The sequence below is a fragment of the Lingula anatina genome, chromosome 8 (assembly GCF_051362555.1).
Source record: "Lingula anatina isolate TDL-2025a chromosome 8, LinAna3.0, whole genome shotgun sequence".
NCBI lineage: Eukaryota > Metazoa > Brachiopoda > Lingulata > Lingulida > Lingulidae > Lingula > Lingula anatina.
This window is the reverse complement of record NC_141774.1, coordinates 16012765-16031538: the sequence shown is the minus strand read 5'-3', so window position 1 is coordinate 16031538 and position 18774 is coordinate 16012765. Positions and strand designations below refer to the sequence as shown.

Sequence of the window (18774 nt, the reverse complement as noted above, 5' to 3'; positions counted from 1 at the left end):
TTTTTTCAATTATCTTGCTACAGTTTCTAGTTTCCATTCAATCATTCATTTATTCAGTTATTTATTTGATCAACAATTTACCTATTTATTTATTTAATTAATCTTTATATTTGTCTTGATTTTGTGAGAGATATCTGTGCGTCTTCTCTGTCGCATCAATGATAACCTTAATGGGTATTCTTCTCTGACACAATCTGACCTCGTCCTAAACAACAACAGAGTCGAAACCAGCAACCTGATTGGATGGGTTCTTCAAGATGAAATGTATTGATTTTTTTTTTTCGATGAAAATCTTTGGTAATGTTTGAATCAATCTCCATGCAACCCCAATCAAATTTCATTGTTATCCATTTTTCTATTTGTCACAGATAAAACTAAATTTATATTCCAATTTTGAATTGAAAGTGAATACATATTTTTTACAAAAGTGTAGTTCTTACGAAAGCTTGTGGCAAAGTCAACATATGACTCTAAAGTTGAATTACAAAATAATAATAATTACAGAAAAATTCACTTTTCACCACTGTTTATTCAATACAACGGCTGAACTAACAGAGCAATACACGGTTACAAAAGAACAGTTTCAAATCCTAAAACCATATCAAAATTAATATTCCTTGACTTAATATAAAAATACATTTACATTGCAAAGTTTGAAGTCATAAATAGTCTATGGATGTCGCCTATTTTCAACACTGCCCAAACCGAGATAACACCACATTTCCAGTCCACAAAATACGGAAGTGTTCATACTGTACGTTAGTTATATTCAGCGCAGAAAATTATTTTTGTCACAAAATCGCCCTATGTACCAATATACCTGTACTTTCAAATGGTAGTTTGCGGAAGGGTTCAAATTAATAATAACAAGTATTTTAATCGTCATCTTAACTAAAAACACCTAAACAAGGCGAACGGTCGTAACCATTGTAAGCCAATATATCGACGCTCGGAATGAAAAACAAGGTGGTTTAATATTGTCCTCCTTTACAGATTTCATCAGAATTAACATATCATTTTGGCCGTGTGTTTGGACAATATATATTCTTAAGTAAAGCACTAAAATAATTTCCTTTTTGGCAAATTTTGGTTCATGGAGTCGACGACCACGAGAAACTGAGATAAAAATCCTAGCCTATACAACACACTGTTTGCTTATTTTCATGACACCATTACACGTGCCATAAAAACTTTAAAGACACATGGAATCAGTCACTGAAACAACAGACCAATCATTTCCCTCGTCACCATGATGACACGGCCGGAAACGCCCGATGACGTACGGAAACGCCCGTAAAGAGTCAACATATTCTAGACAAGCCCTCATTTGGACGATAAACTCATTTGAGATAACTGACCAGAAGAGGATATGAAAATATCAGTCCTTTCTGCACTACTTCTTTCCGAGGGAAAATAATGAGGAAAAGTCTAAGAAAAATGAGCTCAAGCAGTCGCAGCACGTGGCCTGGTTGGATACAAGCAAGATGGTTTCACCGGGGCACTTTGCCAAAATTCGGTACGTTTTCGTGTATCTGTCGTCGTCCCTCTGGCATTTCTTATTCCCCGGACATTTCTCATGACTTTAAAAGAAAAGAAAACGAGCATGTACGATAATCTGCTACAAAAGTCGCAGTGAAAGAAAGGTATTGATACTGAGTTATTTTCCCGAATATTTTAACATAATTAATCACCATTGTACTTCATTTCCAAAAAAGCTGAAATTTAAACCCATAAACCATTCTTTGAGTGTTACGTTTCTAAGTTTCGAATCACTCCTGTAACGGAGATGATTGCGCATGCGTAACGGTAAAAAATATCTGTACTGAAAGACAAAACATGGCTGCTGCTTACTCGTCGCACTCTACTTTAGGATAATGGAGGACATGGGGGCAGACGACCGTGCACCTTTTCCCGCCACTCAACTTGATCGACGTCACTGCCTTATAGGTCACTGTGCAGCCATTTCCCTTGGGACACATTGGCCTGAAACAAGGTTTAAAACTAGCAAAATGTTTCAATTCAATACCAATGCCTGACTGACTCCATGATGAATTATTTCGAAAATTAATACACGTACATTCATGTATATAGGCAATAGAGAATAATAATAGAGAAATATGTGATAAAGGCCTTTTGATGATTGGACGAGGCTGTAAAGTATATCTCATCTGCAGAAAAACACGTTTATTCCCTCTAGAAACAATTAGACTTTTTATCAACAATTAGGCCACACTTTTTTATTTTTATGGATGACATCCTCTGAGTACCCCAAAATCGGTGCGAGAGGGCGAAAAAAAAAAAAAACAGTCCCCCCCAAAAAAAAAAATGCTTAAGTAAAGGAATGCTGTCAGTACACAGCTGGAAACACAAATTTAACCACAGAAACACGTATCAAACTAACAATATGTCTTTATCCATGCTCTCAAAATATTAAAGCATTGTGAATACTTCGTAGAAATGTAAAAAAAGTCATGAATTGATATACTTCATATTACCAAATCTATTTAAGGTTATTTCATGCATTCATTTGGTATAGCAATCAATAAAACAAATATCAATCAAACAGTGTGTCTTTATTTGTATTCTCAGAATATTAAAACATTTTGAACACTTCACAGAAATGTTTAAAAAATGATGCAAAGATATGCTTAATACTACCAAATCTATTAAAGGTCATTTCAGACGATGCCATTTTGTCAACTTCAACTCACACGAAGCAGCTAAACTGTCAGGTGGCCTGTCCGACCTTCAGCCCACCAAATACCTGGACGCCCTTGTCGACCCTTTTTTCGCTACAGAAAACCTGGTATTAATGTGCTGCTTTATACAGAATGTCACAGAAATGTTTCGGCCGCCGCCAGCCTTTGGCACAATTGTAAAAAGGTGATATCTCCATGCCCAATATCAATGGCATACCAATCCAAAACGATGGCGCCCGTTCTCTTTATGACTTTTATTGTTGTGTAATTTGAAAGTAATCCTAGAGATGAATTTGACAGCAAAGTGGCCGCATTTCCACGTGGCAAAAATACGCATGCGCAGAAAGCTCATTTCCTTGCAAATTCAATAACAACGTTTGCGACAACCGACTTCGTTGGGGGCTGGGGGGGGGCTTTTTTTTTTTTTTTTTTTGGAGAACGGGCGAAAATCCGTGCGCGCGCAGGATGTCATCCATAAAATTAAAAAACTGTGGCCTTATGTCAAAAAGTATTATTATCTTTATTGCAATTTAATTCAGTTAGCTGCAGTATTATGGGGTTTTATTATGGGCCACTGAGCTGACGTCACACTAATCAAATGCAATAGAGTTTCTGCAGCTTCCCTGTGGTATAATATAACATTACCGTAATGTTCAGTCATATACCTAAGCAGCAAAAATATTTACGATTGGCCATGTTCACTTACATCGACGGAATTATCCCTGCGTTCTTCAATTTATTTCTACAATACAACAAAAAATAACATTTTGTACAGCGCAAAAATAACAAGTACATCAATAATGATAATAATTAATGCCTTTGGCCGAAACAGAAGACAAAGATCCAAATATTTCTTTCATTTATGGGAATGTTTTAAAAGATCAGCTGCGAAGACACCATGAGCAACACACATTAAGTGTGTCTTAATTTTCTCCCTCTCTACTTGAAAATGTTTTTGAATAGTTTGTGGAGTAATTTTCACTAAAATGTTTACACGCACAATTAACAGACGAGGAATTAGAAAAAAAGGCCCCGTTTTTTGCCTTCTGCACACAAAATTACTATTTCTTTCACATGGAGGTCATTTTCCTATCGCAAAGACTTAAGCATGCATCAAAAATACCTTTTTTTCTTTATTGGCAATTTGAAGTAAGTCTTAATAGGGAGTACTTCATGTGAAGAATCTTAATCTGAGAGCAAATTACACTGTGAAAATAATTCTCGCTTACTGGCAGCTAGGGCTGAGAGGTGGTATGACCGGAGATCTCTTTATGTTCATGACGGTTCCAATGTCCATCTGTATTCCCATACATCTATTGGAGGCCGATTCCACTTTTGCGAACATTGCGAACATCATACACAGCGGGAGCATAAAAACAAAACCCTGCAAGGAAAATAAGGAAATTAGACATGACAATAATTTAAAAGTACCGATATACGTGTAATTGAAGTGCAGAACCAAAAACGACAGTTTTATCTCAGAATGCCCAAGTTTCCAGATTTAACTAAATTGACCAAAAAATCAAGTTTGGCCTGCAACCATAGCAAGGACCCTTTTTTGAGCAGAAACAGTGTTGGTTTGGTTGGATAACGACAAAAGTCTGTCCCAAGGCAAAAACTGAACGAAATCTTTTTTGAGTCTTGACCACCTATATTTCATTCTTACAGTCATCTGCCCTTAAAGCGTTACAGTAAATAAAAAACTACATTATGTCTTACGCTGCTAACATTAGACGAAGGGACAAAACTGAAATTAAGAGACATTTTAACCAGTCACAATAAAAAGGTTGGGGACTGGTTGAAATTACTTATAAACTCTCTTTCTCTCTCTCTCTCTCTCTCTCACACACACACACACACACACATCTTAGTAAATTAAATCATACACACATTTTTGCAGTTTCTGTGATGGTAAAGCTATAAAGAGACCAGCGAATAGATCTTCGTGCTTAGGACCGCTAGAACCTTTGTGGTGAAAAAAAGCAAGTGGACTAAGTAAAATAACCACAATGACTGCTTACCTTCATCTTGAAAGATCGATAAATGTAGAATTACTTGAAAAATTGAAGTCTTCTTCAGTGTAGCTCTGAGGGCGTGTTTACCAGCAGATGTAACACGACGTACTTTTATACTATTTTCACCAACTGCTCCAAGGCACACGAGTTACGTAAACGTCAAAATTGTCATTTTACAGGTGATTCATTAACATAGAAAGACAATATTTCATAGGGAGGCAACTTCAATCAAAACACAAGATTTATTAGCCACAGTGCCGAACTATTACGTCAGGGCATCGATGAGGACCCGGATGAACATGGCGGCATATGGCTGACTCAAGGTGTTCGCTGGAACAATAATCCAAAAATGTAAGAACAAAAGACAACTAATAAGCACGTAGTGCGATAGAAAGAGCTCAAACATAGTTGGAATATATATTATGTAAGAGATAAAAACCATGGCTAGGTAAAAGAGGAAGAAATGCTAGGTCTGTGTGGGGATCATACGACTCAACGTCAAGACTAGTGAGGAAGGCACACCGAAGTGAACAAATAACTGAGATTACCGAAGGCAAAGTCAAACATCAAATACTCTTACTACAGAGAGAGCAGAAATAAAAGAGATAATGAGTGGGTCTATGAAAGGATTTGAGGTCAAACTGGAAAAAATAAAAGATGTTTACAGCTTCGGTGAAAAAAATGAAAATACATGTACAGTACTAGGAAGACATGGCAGATAACGTTAGAAATGCACAAAATGATAATAATAAAAAAGTGCTGAGAAAACAACTCAAAGATGAGCCAAAAGCAAAGAGCCAAAAGGATACTCAGACAAGGCAAATCATAAGCTACTAAACCATCTATATGTACTCGTAGATAAAGGAGGGGGGACTTTTTACAGTCGCCCAAAAAAAGTTCGGAAACATCGTTATTTTGAATAAGAATAAAGTAATCTTATGAGCTCAGGTATATATTTTTACCAAATATTGGTACCATTCGGTACCATTCGGTACTGTTATATACTCCAGATGTTTTCCCACTATATAACCTGGTTTATTTTTAATTTTTGAAAAAAAATTCCACATTTTTAACTTCTTGGTCGAGTGTATTACAATGCATAAAACTGAAGGAGAAAATGTTAAAGAGCTACTTACGATGTACACACATTTTTTCAAGAGAAGATGAGGATGGTACCTACTAGTAGGATGGCCTATATTAAATTGACAGAGAACATCGTATGGGAAAGTCTGACAAAGACTGGGTTCCCACAGATTTAGTTCGATCCATCTGGATCGACCTAACTCCCTGGGGGTTCACGCTAAATTGCTGTCAGCTTCCGGGAGCACAAAAGTTAAATGTATGAGAAATATGCAAACAAGGCGACAACTTAATGAAATTTCTCACATAGCAAAGATATGCAAACTACTATACAACAATCTAACTTAATGAAATTTCTCACATAGCAAAGATATGCAAACTACTATACAACAATCTATCGTCTATGGGCGCCAGTAAAATGTGAAATCCACACGGTGCACGCTGTTTTCTCATGTTTGTGGAATAACGTGCGCACAGGCCCATGTGTGCTTCTATCTGACCACAGGGGTCGCTACTGGTCTGTTACAAAATTGCTGAAGAGTCACTTCTTTGATTTTTTAACAGTCTATACTAGATACCCCTGTGACATAAAAAATACACCTTTATGGGCCTTCTGCCAAAACAAGACCAACAGTAGAGAACAGGAAGCAATGCACGATTTGTGTTCCATTTTTAACATAGTCGAATAAGGATATATTGTCATTCATGTAATAAAAGATTTAAAATATATTTGTTGAAATTTTGTCACAGTTTAAATACAGCACAACGGCAAATATTGGTTTGAAAATAAATAAGAATGGATCGTTTTTACGAAAAGATATCATACGAATGCCAAAGTAACATTTGATTATATAAAAACATTACATTGAAGAAAATCCACGTTTTTCTACTGTTTATTCAATAAAACGGTTAAGAATATGATAGTATACAATTACAAATGAATAATTGCAAGTCTTGGAAGCATATCAAAATTATATAGTATATATTTATAAACAAAACATGAATGTTCTCATTTTTCAATTCAAAAATAAGCAATAAAATTTCCTACCCTGTCTAGCCCAGAATATGTACGTATTTACAGTCTGTGTACGTTTAGACGTACGCTGCAATCAGTGTACATTTGAATTTTGACACAAAATCATCCAAATGGCTGTACAGAGATGTTTGCCTCCGAAATGTTGGTCATTAGGGCCCATGCAATGGCTTGGGGTGCCCCATAAATGTGCTTTTGTATAATTCTCTCTTGCATGTTTAAACCAAAATAATAAAACATTGTACACGTATATCTGGACAAGATACAATATATGGTCCTGGGTATAGCACCAAAATATATACCTTTTGAAAATCTTGATCAAAGGAATAGACTAACACAAAAAATATAAATAATAATAATAATAATAATAATAATAATAATAATAATAATAAAACGAAATTCCTATACCACACTTCTTGCTTATTTACATGGCAGCATTGCACATACCATAAAACCTTTACAGACACATGTAGTCAGTCAACGAATCTTGAGAGCAAGATTTCGACCAATTGTTATCATCCCCTCTAGTCACCATGGTGACACAGCCGGAAACGTCCGATGACACACGGAAACGCCCGCAAAGAGTCAACTTATAATACGCACACTCTCATATTGGACGATAAGCACAATTAAGATTACAGTCCAGAAGATACTATGTAAAAAAAAAGGTCTTTCAGTTCTACTTCTTTCCAAATGAAAATAATGAAGAAAAGTCTAAGAAGAACCCACTCATGCAGTCGCAGCACGTAGCCTGCTTGGAGATTAGCATAATGGTGTCCCCTTTAGTGCCTGGACATTTCACCAACACTCGGTATGTGCTTGTGTAATTGACGTCGTCTCTCTCACAGTGCTTCTTCTTCTTCTTGTCGCATTTCTCATCTCTGTAAGAGATAATTAAACACTGCAATGCATCTGTTGCTGCTATAAAGACAGCAGAGAGTTAGAGGCATATCATTAACGTTGGGTCCGTATAAAACAACACATAGGTTTCCTAACAATTCACCAGCACTTTTTGTTTGGAGTTTTCTAAATTACCGATGTAAATCAAATCCAAAACGAGAGACAAAATAACATCTATTAACCTCTTTTTCGAGTTCGAAGTTTAGTTTTCTAGGACCCCAATCCCATAAAAACCGCGGTGTCTATGGGGATGGGACCTTAGTTTTGAGTCATTCTTGTTATGGAAATGGAGACAGTTGAACTTTACTCCTTATTTGAAAAAAGTGGATCTTTTTATCATAATGGCATAGCAACTATGCAAAACTTGATAGAGAGCGTACTTTTCCCTACCAAAAAGATAAGTTGGAATCCCCCCCTCCCGTCCTCTCCCACGCCTAGTGTTTTTCTGAACGGTAAAACTCTCTGTAATGAAAAAAGTGGATGCTGCTTACTTGTCGCACTCCACTTTAGGATAATGGAGGATGTGCGGGCAGACGACCTTGCAAACTTTTCTGCTGTTTAACCTGACTGATTCCACTGCCTTGTACGTCACTGTGCAACCATTTTCCTTGGGACACATTGGCCTGAAACAAGGTTCAAAAAGTATCACGATAAATTAATTTAATATTAAAATTGAATTTATGCCAGGGTTGTTTCTTGGCGCATTATAACAAATACATGTGTTTGGTTGTTTATGCATGGTAGATGCATATCTTAGGTTAAAAAAATAAAACACGTTTGAAAAATCTGTGTAACTTTTCCTCGTCTGTTACGTCACGTATCTGAATAAGTTTGTTTACTCAGTTTTACTCTATGACGAAGACGCAAAAGCGGAAAAGTGACTTTAGTTTGTAAAATGCAACGTGATCAATAAGACGAAAAATCCTTATACTCACATCGACGGAATGATCCCTGCTTTCTTCAACTTATTGCTACAATATAACGAAAGAAAATGTTCAATACTTGGAATTTAAAAAATGATGAATTTTATATAATTAATAATAATAATAATAATAATAATAATAATAATAATAATAATAATAATAATGGTGATGATGATTATCTGTGTTTGCAACAAGTCATAGAGAGCGATTCCAGATCTTGTTTTTCCCATTTTGGGTTGTTTTAAAGGATCAGCCAATTGAAGTCACTTTGATCATTAAATTTTCATAACTTGCTATTGATAATTTTCTTTTTCTCTTCTTGAAAATGTGTTTCAATAGTTTCATGCTAAAACTCTCACTAAAATTAATGTCTACACGCACAATTAACAGCTGAGGAATTTGAAAGCATGGTCTCTTTTAATGTCCACTGGACATAAAAATGGCTATTTCTTCAATGCGGAATTTATTTGAATTAACTTGCAATGCCTAAAGTACGCATTAGATGTGCCTTACTTGCTTTATTGGCAATTTGAATTTAGCCCTAGTGCTGTGTACTTTTCAGGGAAGATTCTTAAATTGAAAATAATGTTAACTGTTTAAGCAAATATCTCACTTACTGGCAGTCATCGCTGAGAGGCGGTATGACAGGAGTTTTCTTCATCTTTGCGCCCTTGCCTGTGTATGTTTGTATTCCCATACATGTATTGGCGGCAGAATCCACCTTTTCGGACACTACACATGCCACACATATTGCGAGCATGAATATTGACCCCTGTAAGGAAATTAAGAGATTCAAAATTAACAATGATTAAAAGATAACGATGTTTATGAAATGCAGATCAAATTTACTGTTGTTTCATCTGAAATGTCCACAAACGTGTATTAGTTGTTATTTTTTTTTTGTGTACTTTTTAACTAAAAACATAACCTGCTTAGCTACTGACATTACAAAAAAAAGGACAAAATTTAAGTTAAGACAAATCACCCACAATAAAAAATAGGGATTGATTAAAAATTAGCTATAATTTTTTTTTGCTCTCTCTCTCTCTCGTTCCTATTCAGGCTTAGGAACGCTAGAACCTTTGTGTTTGAGACAACGGGTAGCCTAAGTAAAGTAACTATAAGGAATACTTACTTTCATCTTGAAAGATTGATAAAGCTAAAATATCTTGAGAAATTGAAGACTTCTTCAGTGTCGCTCTGAGGGCGTGTTTACCAGCAGATCGTACAGGAGGTACCTTTATACTATTTCACCACCTACTGTAAGTCAAACAAGTCACTCAAACGTCAAAATTACCTTTAACAGGTAATTCATTAACATAGAAAAACAATTTTTCTCAGGGCGGCAACTTCAATCGAGACACAAGATTAATTAGCCATGGTGCTCAACTTTTTATGTCAAAACAATGGGATTTAATTGGGAAAGGGCGCATCCATCTGGTTTGTTGATAGAGCAAAAATCCTGCCCAGGCGGGACCGTTGCCTACGTCATACCAGTTGAGGAAAACATTGAAAATTGACATTTTCATCACACGCTCAAAACGACACAGCCCGGTATCGACTGCCATAACTTATCGTTTCACTGTCTCAGTTTCTAGTCTGGGGGTTTGGTGAAAATGGAACAGTTAATCCTTGGAATTTTTCAGAACTTCGAAGCAATACGAAAACTGTTATCTTCAATATGAGACTGCCATCCCCCTCCTCCACCCCCTACACACCCTTACACACACAAACAAGCGCACACGCGTTTGGCATGCATCCAAGATGCTACAAAAATGTGCATCCTCTATATTTGTAATGAGTCAACAAAATTTTCATAGTCGTCACGATAGGTAAAACTGTTTACGAAAAGTGACAAAATTGGCAAAAAAAGCTCCTTACAAAACAGGTTCGTCATTTGATTTTGACTTAGTAATAGGACATGACTAGGAGGTCAAGACCATAAAAGAAGGGATCCTTTAACTTGGTGATCAGAATTGACACGTTTAATTAGCATTATGTGTCCTTAATTGATGTTCATTAACTCAAGAGATTTAAACAGAGCACGTAACGTCACTTAAATCCCGTCTGTATTCAAAACATTCTCCTTCCAAATAACGGGTTTTTAAATTTTTGATTTTCATAACAGCAGTAAGTAACGATTTGTCATGGGTGTGGCGTAATATGCTAGCCGTGTGATCAACTTATATGGTCAAAATGTGTCCGTTTCATAGATCCAAGCCATGTATTGGGCTTCGATGGTAACCTTATTTAATAGTATGTACTTTTAATGAAAATTGGGACGGGGACTACAACAAAGTCGCCGACCTTTGCTAAATACATAAACACACATTAGACATCTAACGCGTATTATAATATTACCCGCGCATGCTGTGAAATGACGTACATTTAGATGAAAGAAAAACTAATTCCCATTTAAAAGAGTCACGGTGAGTGAATAACTTTTTCTCTTTGAAATAAACAGTCATTAAATAAATGAACAGAGTTAACGTTTACGCTGACTGCTCTTAATAAACAAACTATTAGTACATGTATATGTGTACATTTAATCAAAGACCTTTGTACATTGTATGAGCTCGAGGTTTTACTTTTATCTTTGTAAACAGCGCTGGGACGTTTGTTTTGCTCAGTTCTGAGGATCTTAAGTTAAAATGGTTATTATTATTATTTATTAATTAATTAAAAAGGGCAACATACACCAAAGGTTCAATTTGATAACATGGTAATGGAGTGGTAGTTACTAATTACTAGCAAAAGAAAAAATGAGATAAAAGAAAAACAAAACCAGAGAGAGAGAGAGAGAGAGAGAGAGAGAGAGAGAGGGAGTTAGGGGAAAAAGATAGGAGGAAATGAGGGACAGAAATACAAGAAGAACAGAAAAGTTCGTTCACACCGCTGATTCATTTATCTAATGTACATTAAAAGTGGCCACCTTATTCAAATGGACGCTACCCAATAAAACTGTTATCATGAATAATGTGTAATGCTACATGTAAATTTATAAACGTTGTTATTCTGATGACACATTTTGGTTGGCTTCCAAGAAGTTGCTTATGAATATTGCTATCCTTAAAATTACTCTTTAATGGTTGTCAGCTGTTTTTATCGCGTCAAACGAAGATATTTAAGAGGAACAATGAGTAATATGTTTTTTGACTGAAGCAACCATCCTTCGTTGACTGAAATTGCTTTATAAAAGTAAATAAATAAAACGCCTATCCCTCTCCTCTTTCCTCTCTCTATCTCTCTCTCTCTCTCTCTCACACACACACACACACACACACACACACACACGTTATTAAACTTAAAAGTAGTAAATATTCTGACCATGTTCCAGCCGACCTTCAGCTAACACACTGAGTGATACAGATAAAAAAGATTGCCCTTAATGCTCTAATTATTTGGGATAAATGACAATCTCGTTTCTTTTTTGGGGATAAACTGCAAAGATCAAAAGAAGCCGCTCGATCATTAGTCTGATAATTATATATTTTTAAAGATACATTTTTATTCTGTAAATCGGTTTAATATGATTTAGTTAAAGCCTCTGATCATGAAACCCTGCTTCTTTTATCCGCATTTTTTAATTACAATTATTTTGTAATAATAATAATAATAATAATAATAATAATAATAATAATAATAATAATAATAATAATAATTTATTGAACTCTAAGCGATACAATATGATATTTGCCAGCTCTCTCATTATTCAAATATAGCATAATATTGCAAATGCTATACATTATATAATAAAAAATATTGCAAAAATAAAAATGGTGATAAAAAGATAAAAGACAAAAGTTAAATTAAGTGTTTTGCCACTGCTTGGATTGTCTATACGACAGCACTTATTTTGCATTGCATCTGGATATAATTATCATGGTCCTATCAGTTCGTAGATTTTGAAATGCAATGCTTTTTAATGCTTTTTCTTACTGCTATCTGCTTTAACATCAAGCTCTTCGCCTTGTTATTATGTACTATTATTAAATTTATGGTTTAGCACTTTTTTCTGGGTTTTGGTAAATAAAGGGAGCTCATTTCGTAAAGTTCCTTGGTGAGATAAGCACAGAAAAATCAGACGAAGACAGCCATCAGCAACGAAAATGTGAAAATGATGCTTCCTTTTGGATACAATGCAGGTAAATGGCAGTCATTACTTTTACATACTAGACGCGGTAATAGCTTCACCTTGTAGACCTCGTACCTGTAGTGCTTGTCTGCAGTTTAAAACTCAGCTACACTACCCTCTGCCAGGCCTCGGTTCCTCAAAAAACTTAAGTCAGGTTCCTTGACTAAGAATTTAATTGCCAAGTTTTCAATGTCACATGGACACATCTCATTTTATCAGGAGTAGTGTAACAACACTCTCATGGGAATCCTAGTCAACTAAGCCAGGAAATGGACTTAAGTTTTTTTGTTTTTTTTTGTAAAACTGGGACCAGGTCACAGGATGACTTTCACTAGATATTCACAGATATTCCTGTGGCTAATTCTATGCACAGTTCAGTACTTTGCAAGAATAGTTGCATAATGTTGATGTCATCACTTAGATGATTTCTGATGGAGAGTATGGTTATACCGGGCATGCAACCGATTGGAAATCGAATTTTGGCCCTTTCTCACAAATGTATGTGACAATGAAAAATGACTGCAGTATTTTACATTTATTGTTTATTAACACTGATGATGAATGAATTTGTGTGTTGACTATGGAATACTGTCAAAATCCAGACTTTGGAGGAAATATCCTAAGAGTGGACAGAACTTGGCGCTCCAAGCAGTCACACGAACAAAGATTAAAATAAAATTAATGCATTACAAGACACTAGGGAGATATTTATCACTCAACACACTTCAATATTTTAAAACTTTTATTGCAAAATACACGCATTATTCCAACATTATACCTTGAACACTGCCTACGCCTATCTACAGCTTTTGCAATTCAAAAGTATACAAATGGCAGTACAGAACCAGCATATTGCACTTTTTTATATCAAATATATCTAAAATTATATCAAATGAAATATCTACAGATTCTTGCACAACATTCGACCGCCGATTTCTTAAGAAGACTACAATAAATATAATTGTGCGGTATTTCTTAAGAATAAATATAACCTAGAAACAGATTTTGAAAAGCTTGATACAATGAAATTACTATGTAAATGCGTTATCATTTGTCATATCCTATTTGCCGTAATTTTTATTCTTTTGACTTGACCATACAATATAAAGTGCAGCATTTATACCTTCAGTTCGTGAAGCTCCATATGATAAAAATATCAATGTTTGGCAACGGAGTCATGGTTACAAAAATAAAGGTATATCTTATTATTATAACTTCAGTCACATTTTTCACTGCTCTTGACAGTGAACTCGCCCGGGCTTTCAACGAACGTCTAGGAACAATCACAAATGAAACAAACTTTACAAATTGTATATTGTGAAGAAGTTTCCTCCCGTTCCGTATTATATTTCTAACAAAACTCATTAAGTTTGAACTTTACATTGATCACAGTTCTAGTCATTTTGACAGGAGCAGCAGTATGGGACATTCTCTACTTTGATCTTTATTGGTTTTGGTTTTCCTGGGCAATTGGCCAACACTGTGTATGTTTTCTTGAAGTTTTCGTCAACGTCACAGTGTTTATTTGTCCCGCAGGCCTCATTCCTGAAAAATAAAGAAGACAGAAAAGGTTTAAAAGCAATAAAGACTAAGTAATATGCCTTTAGTAAAAAAAGTTTTGTCGATGGACACGGCGCGTCAGTGTGAATATTTTTTTAGGTTAGTATCCCTTGGTAAAAAGTTCTTTATTTTCAATATAATCGATGGATGGACTACACTGTATGTCCTCTGCACATCTAGTTACTACCAGAATGAAAAGTGTATTCAAAGAAAGACATCGAGCCCATAACACACGCACATTTTGATTGAAATTTTGTAGTGTGGCATAAACCCTGCTTAAACTTTCGTTTGAATTAGTCAACAGATTTTGCGAAGGTCAGCTCACTTGGTTTGCCACTCAAATACATGGGTATACACATATGCCTTATTAAAAAGTCACAGGTCGGAAAGTAGATATTGTTCGGAAGATTGTCTTCACATTTGTTATTTTACAGATATGTTTGACCTACACGTACATAACGTAGAATCGTTCATTTGAAAGTTTTAAAAATCATATAATATTGTAATTAGTAGAGGAAGAACAAATGTTACATGTACCATGACTGACGATAAAAGGATAGAGTTATTCTCTGACTCCTGCTGTTTTAATGATGCTAAGTATGATAAAGATAAATGACATAATGAATAAATAAAAAATAATGAAATACAACTTACGTGTCACAAACCACCTGTGCGTAGTGGAAAATATGTGGACAAATGACTTTGCAGTTCTTGTTTTGGTATTTTATTGTGGTCGGGGCTTTGTAGGTCGCGTCACATTCATCTTTTAGGCAGAATGGCCTGGGATAAAAGATAAGACATAGTAAAACATGTAGAAGAGATAAAACGCAGATTGGTCAGCATAGAAGATGTGAGTTTAACGCGTAGAACATATAGAAAATTATACTGTACTATACTATACTATACTATACTATACTATACTATACTATACTATACTTCTACTGTGCTGTGCTGCACTGCGCTCTACTACACTACACTACACGTGCAAGTTATTGCAGTAAATATATACAAGTACATGTACTTACAAAGAGAGAGAAATGCCGTTGTTATCCAACTTCTTACTAGAATAGAAAAAATCAAGATGTCAATTCATTAAAAACGTAATCGATAAACAGTTGAACATTCAGTAAAAGTTAACAGTAGAGCTTGGACTTGAAATGTTTCTTTTTTTTTTCTTTTACTTGTTTATTTATTTATTTGAAAACTTGATCACTATCACTAGGCTCAATCTTTCAAAGCTAAGCACATGTTGACAATTTCTTTATTTTTCAAGGGGATAACAATTTTTTTCAAAATTTACAATATAAAATTAACAAAATTTTGAAAGCATGATAAAATATATTTGCAGAGACATCGTAAGACACGTTAACAAAAGTAGACAAGGAACTTCTTTTTACTGTGTTCAAGTTCAATTAAACTGCAATTCATTATCATATGTTAAAGAATGTGGTCTACCTTGAGTGTGGTTAGTTGTGACCCTGAGGTGATTAGAGAAAATTCCAATACGTCGAAGTATTTAAATGTGCAAGTTATCGGAATGTGATCTTAGGATTTTCCCCACCGTCAGAATCCAACCTGACATTATCTTTTTTTTTTCAGATTAATTTTACAAACATTTGATAGAGAATTTAAATAAATAAATAAGCAAAAAACAAACAAACAATAGATAAATAAATAAGCAAATAAATAAATAAATAAATGTATGACTTACAAACAATCCTCAGACAATGGTGGGATGATAGGAGACTTATTATTTCCCTTTCCTGTTATTGTTTGAATTCCCATACATTTTTTATCTTCGTCTGCACACTCCGCCACTCCAACAATGGCAAATACCATGCATACCACGTGGATTATCGTCTGAAAAAAAATGTAGTTATTACACATAATAAATAATGATAATATTATTAGCCTACTAAAAGAAATAAAAATGTGCGCTTTTTTAATAAATTGAAAGAAGTCTATGATTCGCCAAATCGTCATGTAACTGTTTTTGCTTACATAGATATATCTAACTTGACAACCATAAGCGATTGGAAGGTATAAGTTCCAAGGAGTGTTTCCATAAAAATCTCGCATAGTGCGACAACTTGCTAATAACGATCGTTATACAGCAAAAACTACTGTTAAAATGAGGTTTTATAGTCGACCTAAGTTTGCTACATGTATTTGGACACAAGAGTACGAATCCTACTGTGGGCCTACGTTGCATTACTTTCCAGGTCGAATTTGTGTTTTTCTAGTTTTTTCCTTCGACATTTTCCAAGTCATAACTGTCAAACGCAGTAACATCAGAAACAAAAACCGTGCTTACATGAAACGAAAAAAGTCTTATAAGGTCAAACTACAGTCAAATAGAACACTTATATTTACCTTCATTTTGACTAGATAGTTGCTCTTTTTTGGCGAACGCGCTGTTTCAGGCTAAATGTTGAACTTCTTTTATCAATGACCATCCACAGCGAGACATTTATACTATTTTCAGCGTATATTTTCACAACATCAAAAAGGCTCAAACGTCACAATTGCCATCATTACAGACATTTCATTAGCATATAAAACAGATTCTTCATGGGCGGCGGTCGTGGAGAAGACTTTAAGTTAATGTTCTCTTTAATGTTTGTAGTTTATAGAAAAACAATTAGTGTTTATCGTCTCGTGTTGTTCCTAAACATGATTTCAGGCGGGGATTTTGCTGACGTCACAATTTAAATGTCCCATATAACGATGAATGGTATCAACCAGTGCCGCCCTGATGTCAGTTCGGAGATGTTTCTCTTTATGAAAGGATGCATATAAAGTATATTTGCAAACATATATGTACACAGGTGCCCTCTCAACTCTCTCTTCAACCTGCAAACACACACACACACACACACATGCACACACACACACACACACACTATACCCCCTCTTTCTCTCTTTCTCTTTTACACATACGGACACACCTACACAAATTCTCTCTCTCTCTCTCTCTCTCACACACACACACACACACACACACACACACACACACACACACCAGGGGCCGATCCAGGATAGTTTGAATGGGGGAGGGGGGGGTGCGAATGTGGTGCCGACTCCCCCCCCCCCCCCCCCCCCCCATTTGGTAGGGTTTAGAACTTTGATTCAGCTAGCCAAATTCTCATTTGACGAGGGAACCTTTGGTGTGATTTTTTTCAGAAATCGAAGGGGGGGAGGGACCCCCTCCAAATCCGCCACTGCTTTGATACGTGTATATGTTTACTACCGATACATTGTGCTTCATTTCATGCATGTCAGTGATAGAAACATTCAGAATAGATTGTCTTTCTAGCTTCAAAATATTTCCTCTTGGTTCTATATATCAATCTAGTACTCAACTTCCTCTTTGACTCTATTTCACGCCTTATCAAACTAAACTGCGTATCTAAAATATATTACCTTTATCATCTCGCCCCAACCCCATCTACAAAATCAATTAACGAAATAAAATGACAAACACAATGCGTAGGTTAACTGGTTTTAGGCCAGGTAAGGCAGCTTTTATTTTTTTTCCAAATCCAAAATGAGATGTATAAAATTTTATTTCAACAACTTGGGAATTAATTTAAAATTGTAATCGTGCAGCGTTATTTAAACGTCATGAACAAATTCTTTTTGATCGTGAAACCAAACAATTAACCCAATCCTTGAGACATTAATAATTTCCATTCCTGCCTAATTAAAACGCAATTTTTACAGGGAGTTGTTTCTTAACAGAATTATACTTGAACATATTAACTTCCGAAATTTTAGTTTACCGGATCTCAATTAAAGTCTGCTAATTTGCGATTGATAAAACGATAACCATAACCTTTTGCTTGACAACATGACAAATTTACAGCTACACTTATTGCCGCTGAATTTACAACATTTACAACATAAGTCATTCACAAAATTTAAAATAGTCATCGGATTCTAGAACTTTAGCCCAGACTACCTTCGCTGCCTTCCGTACGGCATAAATCTTTTAGCTTAAAGATCGATACGTTGGCGGTTCAGCTGCGCCCTTACGGTTTTTCACCCGTGGTCGGAATGAGAAAAACAGAAACTAAAATTCCTGTGAGTGAATATCACAGTTTAAACATCTTTCCTGTGAAGGTACATGGCAGCGAACATCCTAAAAGACAAGATACTTGTAGACAGAGAGAGACTGTTGTTATTATTCCCCTCAACCACCAAAGGTGGAAGGGAACCAGTCCAACAACAGGTTTCACCATTATCACGATGACGGCAAATCCACCGCACAATGTCCGTATGGGAGCTGTGCATTGCCAACTACGATAATGTTACGGGCTTGCAATTTCAAAGAATTGTCCAAAATTTGATATAATTGTAGAGCCTATGGTGGCCGTGAAGCCGCACGATTTCGCGCGGCCACCGCCTACCTCTGCCCAGACGCCGCACG

The 18774-nt window shown here is 35.6% G+C and overlaps 3 protein-coding genes across 3 annotated transcripts; all 3 read right to left on the bottom strand.

The window, feature by feature from the left end:
• Nucleotides 1-509: 509 nt before the first annotated feature.
• On the bottom strand, nucleotides 510-4892 carry LOC106180636 (uncharacterized). Its single transcript, XM_013564670.2, has 5 exons — nucleotides 4721-4892; nucleotides 3929-4083; nucleotides 3406-3441; nucleotides 1852-1983; nucleotides 510-1580 (listed from the first exon to the last, which is right to left on the bottom strand). The coding sequence occupies exons 1-5, from the start codon at nucleotides 4724-4726 to the stop codon at nucleotides 1394-1396; spliced, it is 516 nt and encodes a 171-aa protein (XP_013420124.2). The 5' UTR covers nucleotides 4727-4892; the 3' UTR covers nucleotides 510-1393.
• Nucleotides 4893-6671: 1779 nt separating this feature from the next.
• Nucleotides 6672-9920, bottom strand: LOC106179071 (uncharacterized). Its single transcript, XM_013562576.3, has 5 exons — nucleotides 9786-9920; nucleotides 9268-9422; nucleotides 8663-8698; nucleotides 8219-8350; nucleotides 6672-7708 (listed from the first exon to the last, which is right to left on the bottom strand). Exons 1-5 carry the CDS (start codon nucleotides 9789-9791, stop codon nucleotides 7507-7509), a joined length of 531 nt encoding a protein of 176 aa, XP_013418030.3. The 5' UTR covers nucleotides 9792-9920; the 3' UTR covers nucleotides 6672-7506.
• Nucleotides 9921-13509: 3589 nt separating this feature from the next.
• Nucleotides 13510-16909, bottom strand: LOC106180581 (uncharacterized). The gene is made up of 5 exons (XM_013564602.3): nucleotides 16719-16909; nucleotides 16057-16205; nucleotides 15371-15406; nucleotides 15000-15125; nucleotides 13510-14330 (listed from the first exon to the last, which is right to left on the bottom strand). The coding sequence occupies exons 1-5, from the start codon at nucleotides 16722-16724 to the stop codon at nucleotides 14180-14182; spliced, it is 468 nt and encodes a 155-aa protein (XP_013420056.2). The 5' UTR covers nucleotides 16725-16909; the 3' UTR covers nucleotides 13510-14179.
• Between the last annotated feature and the right edge of the window lie 1865 nt (nucleotides 16910-18774).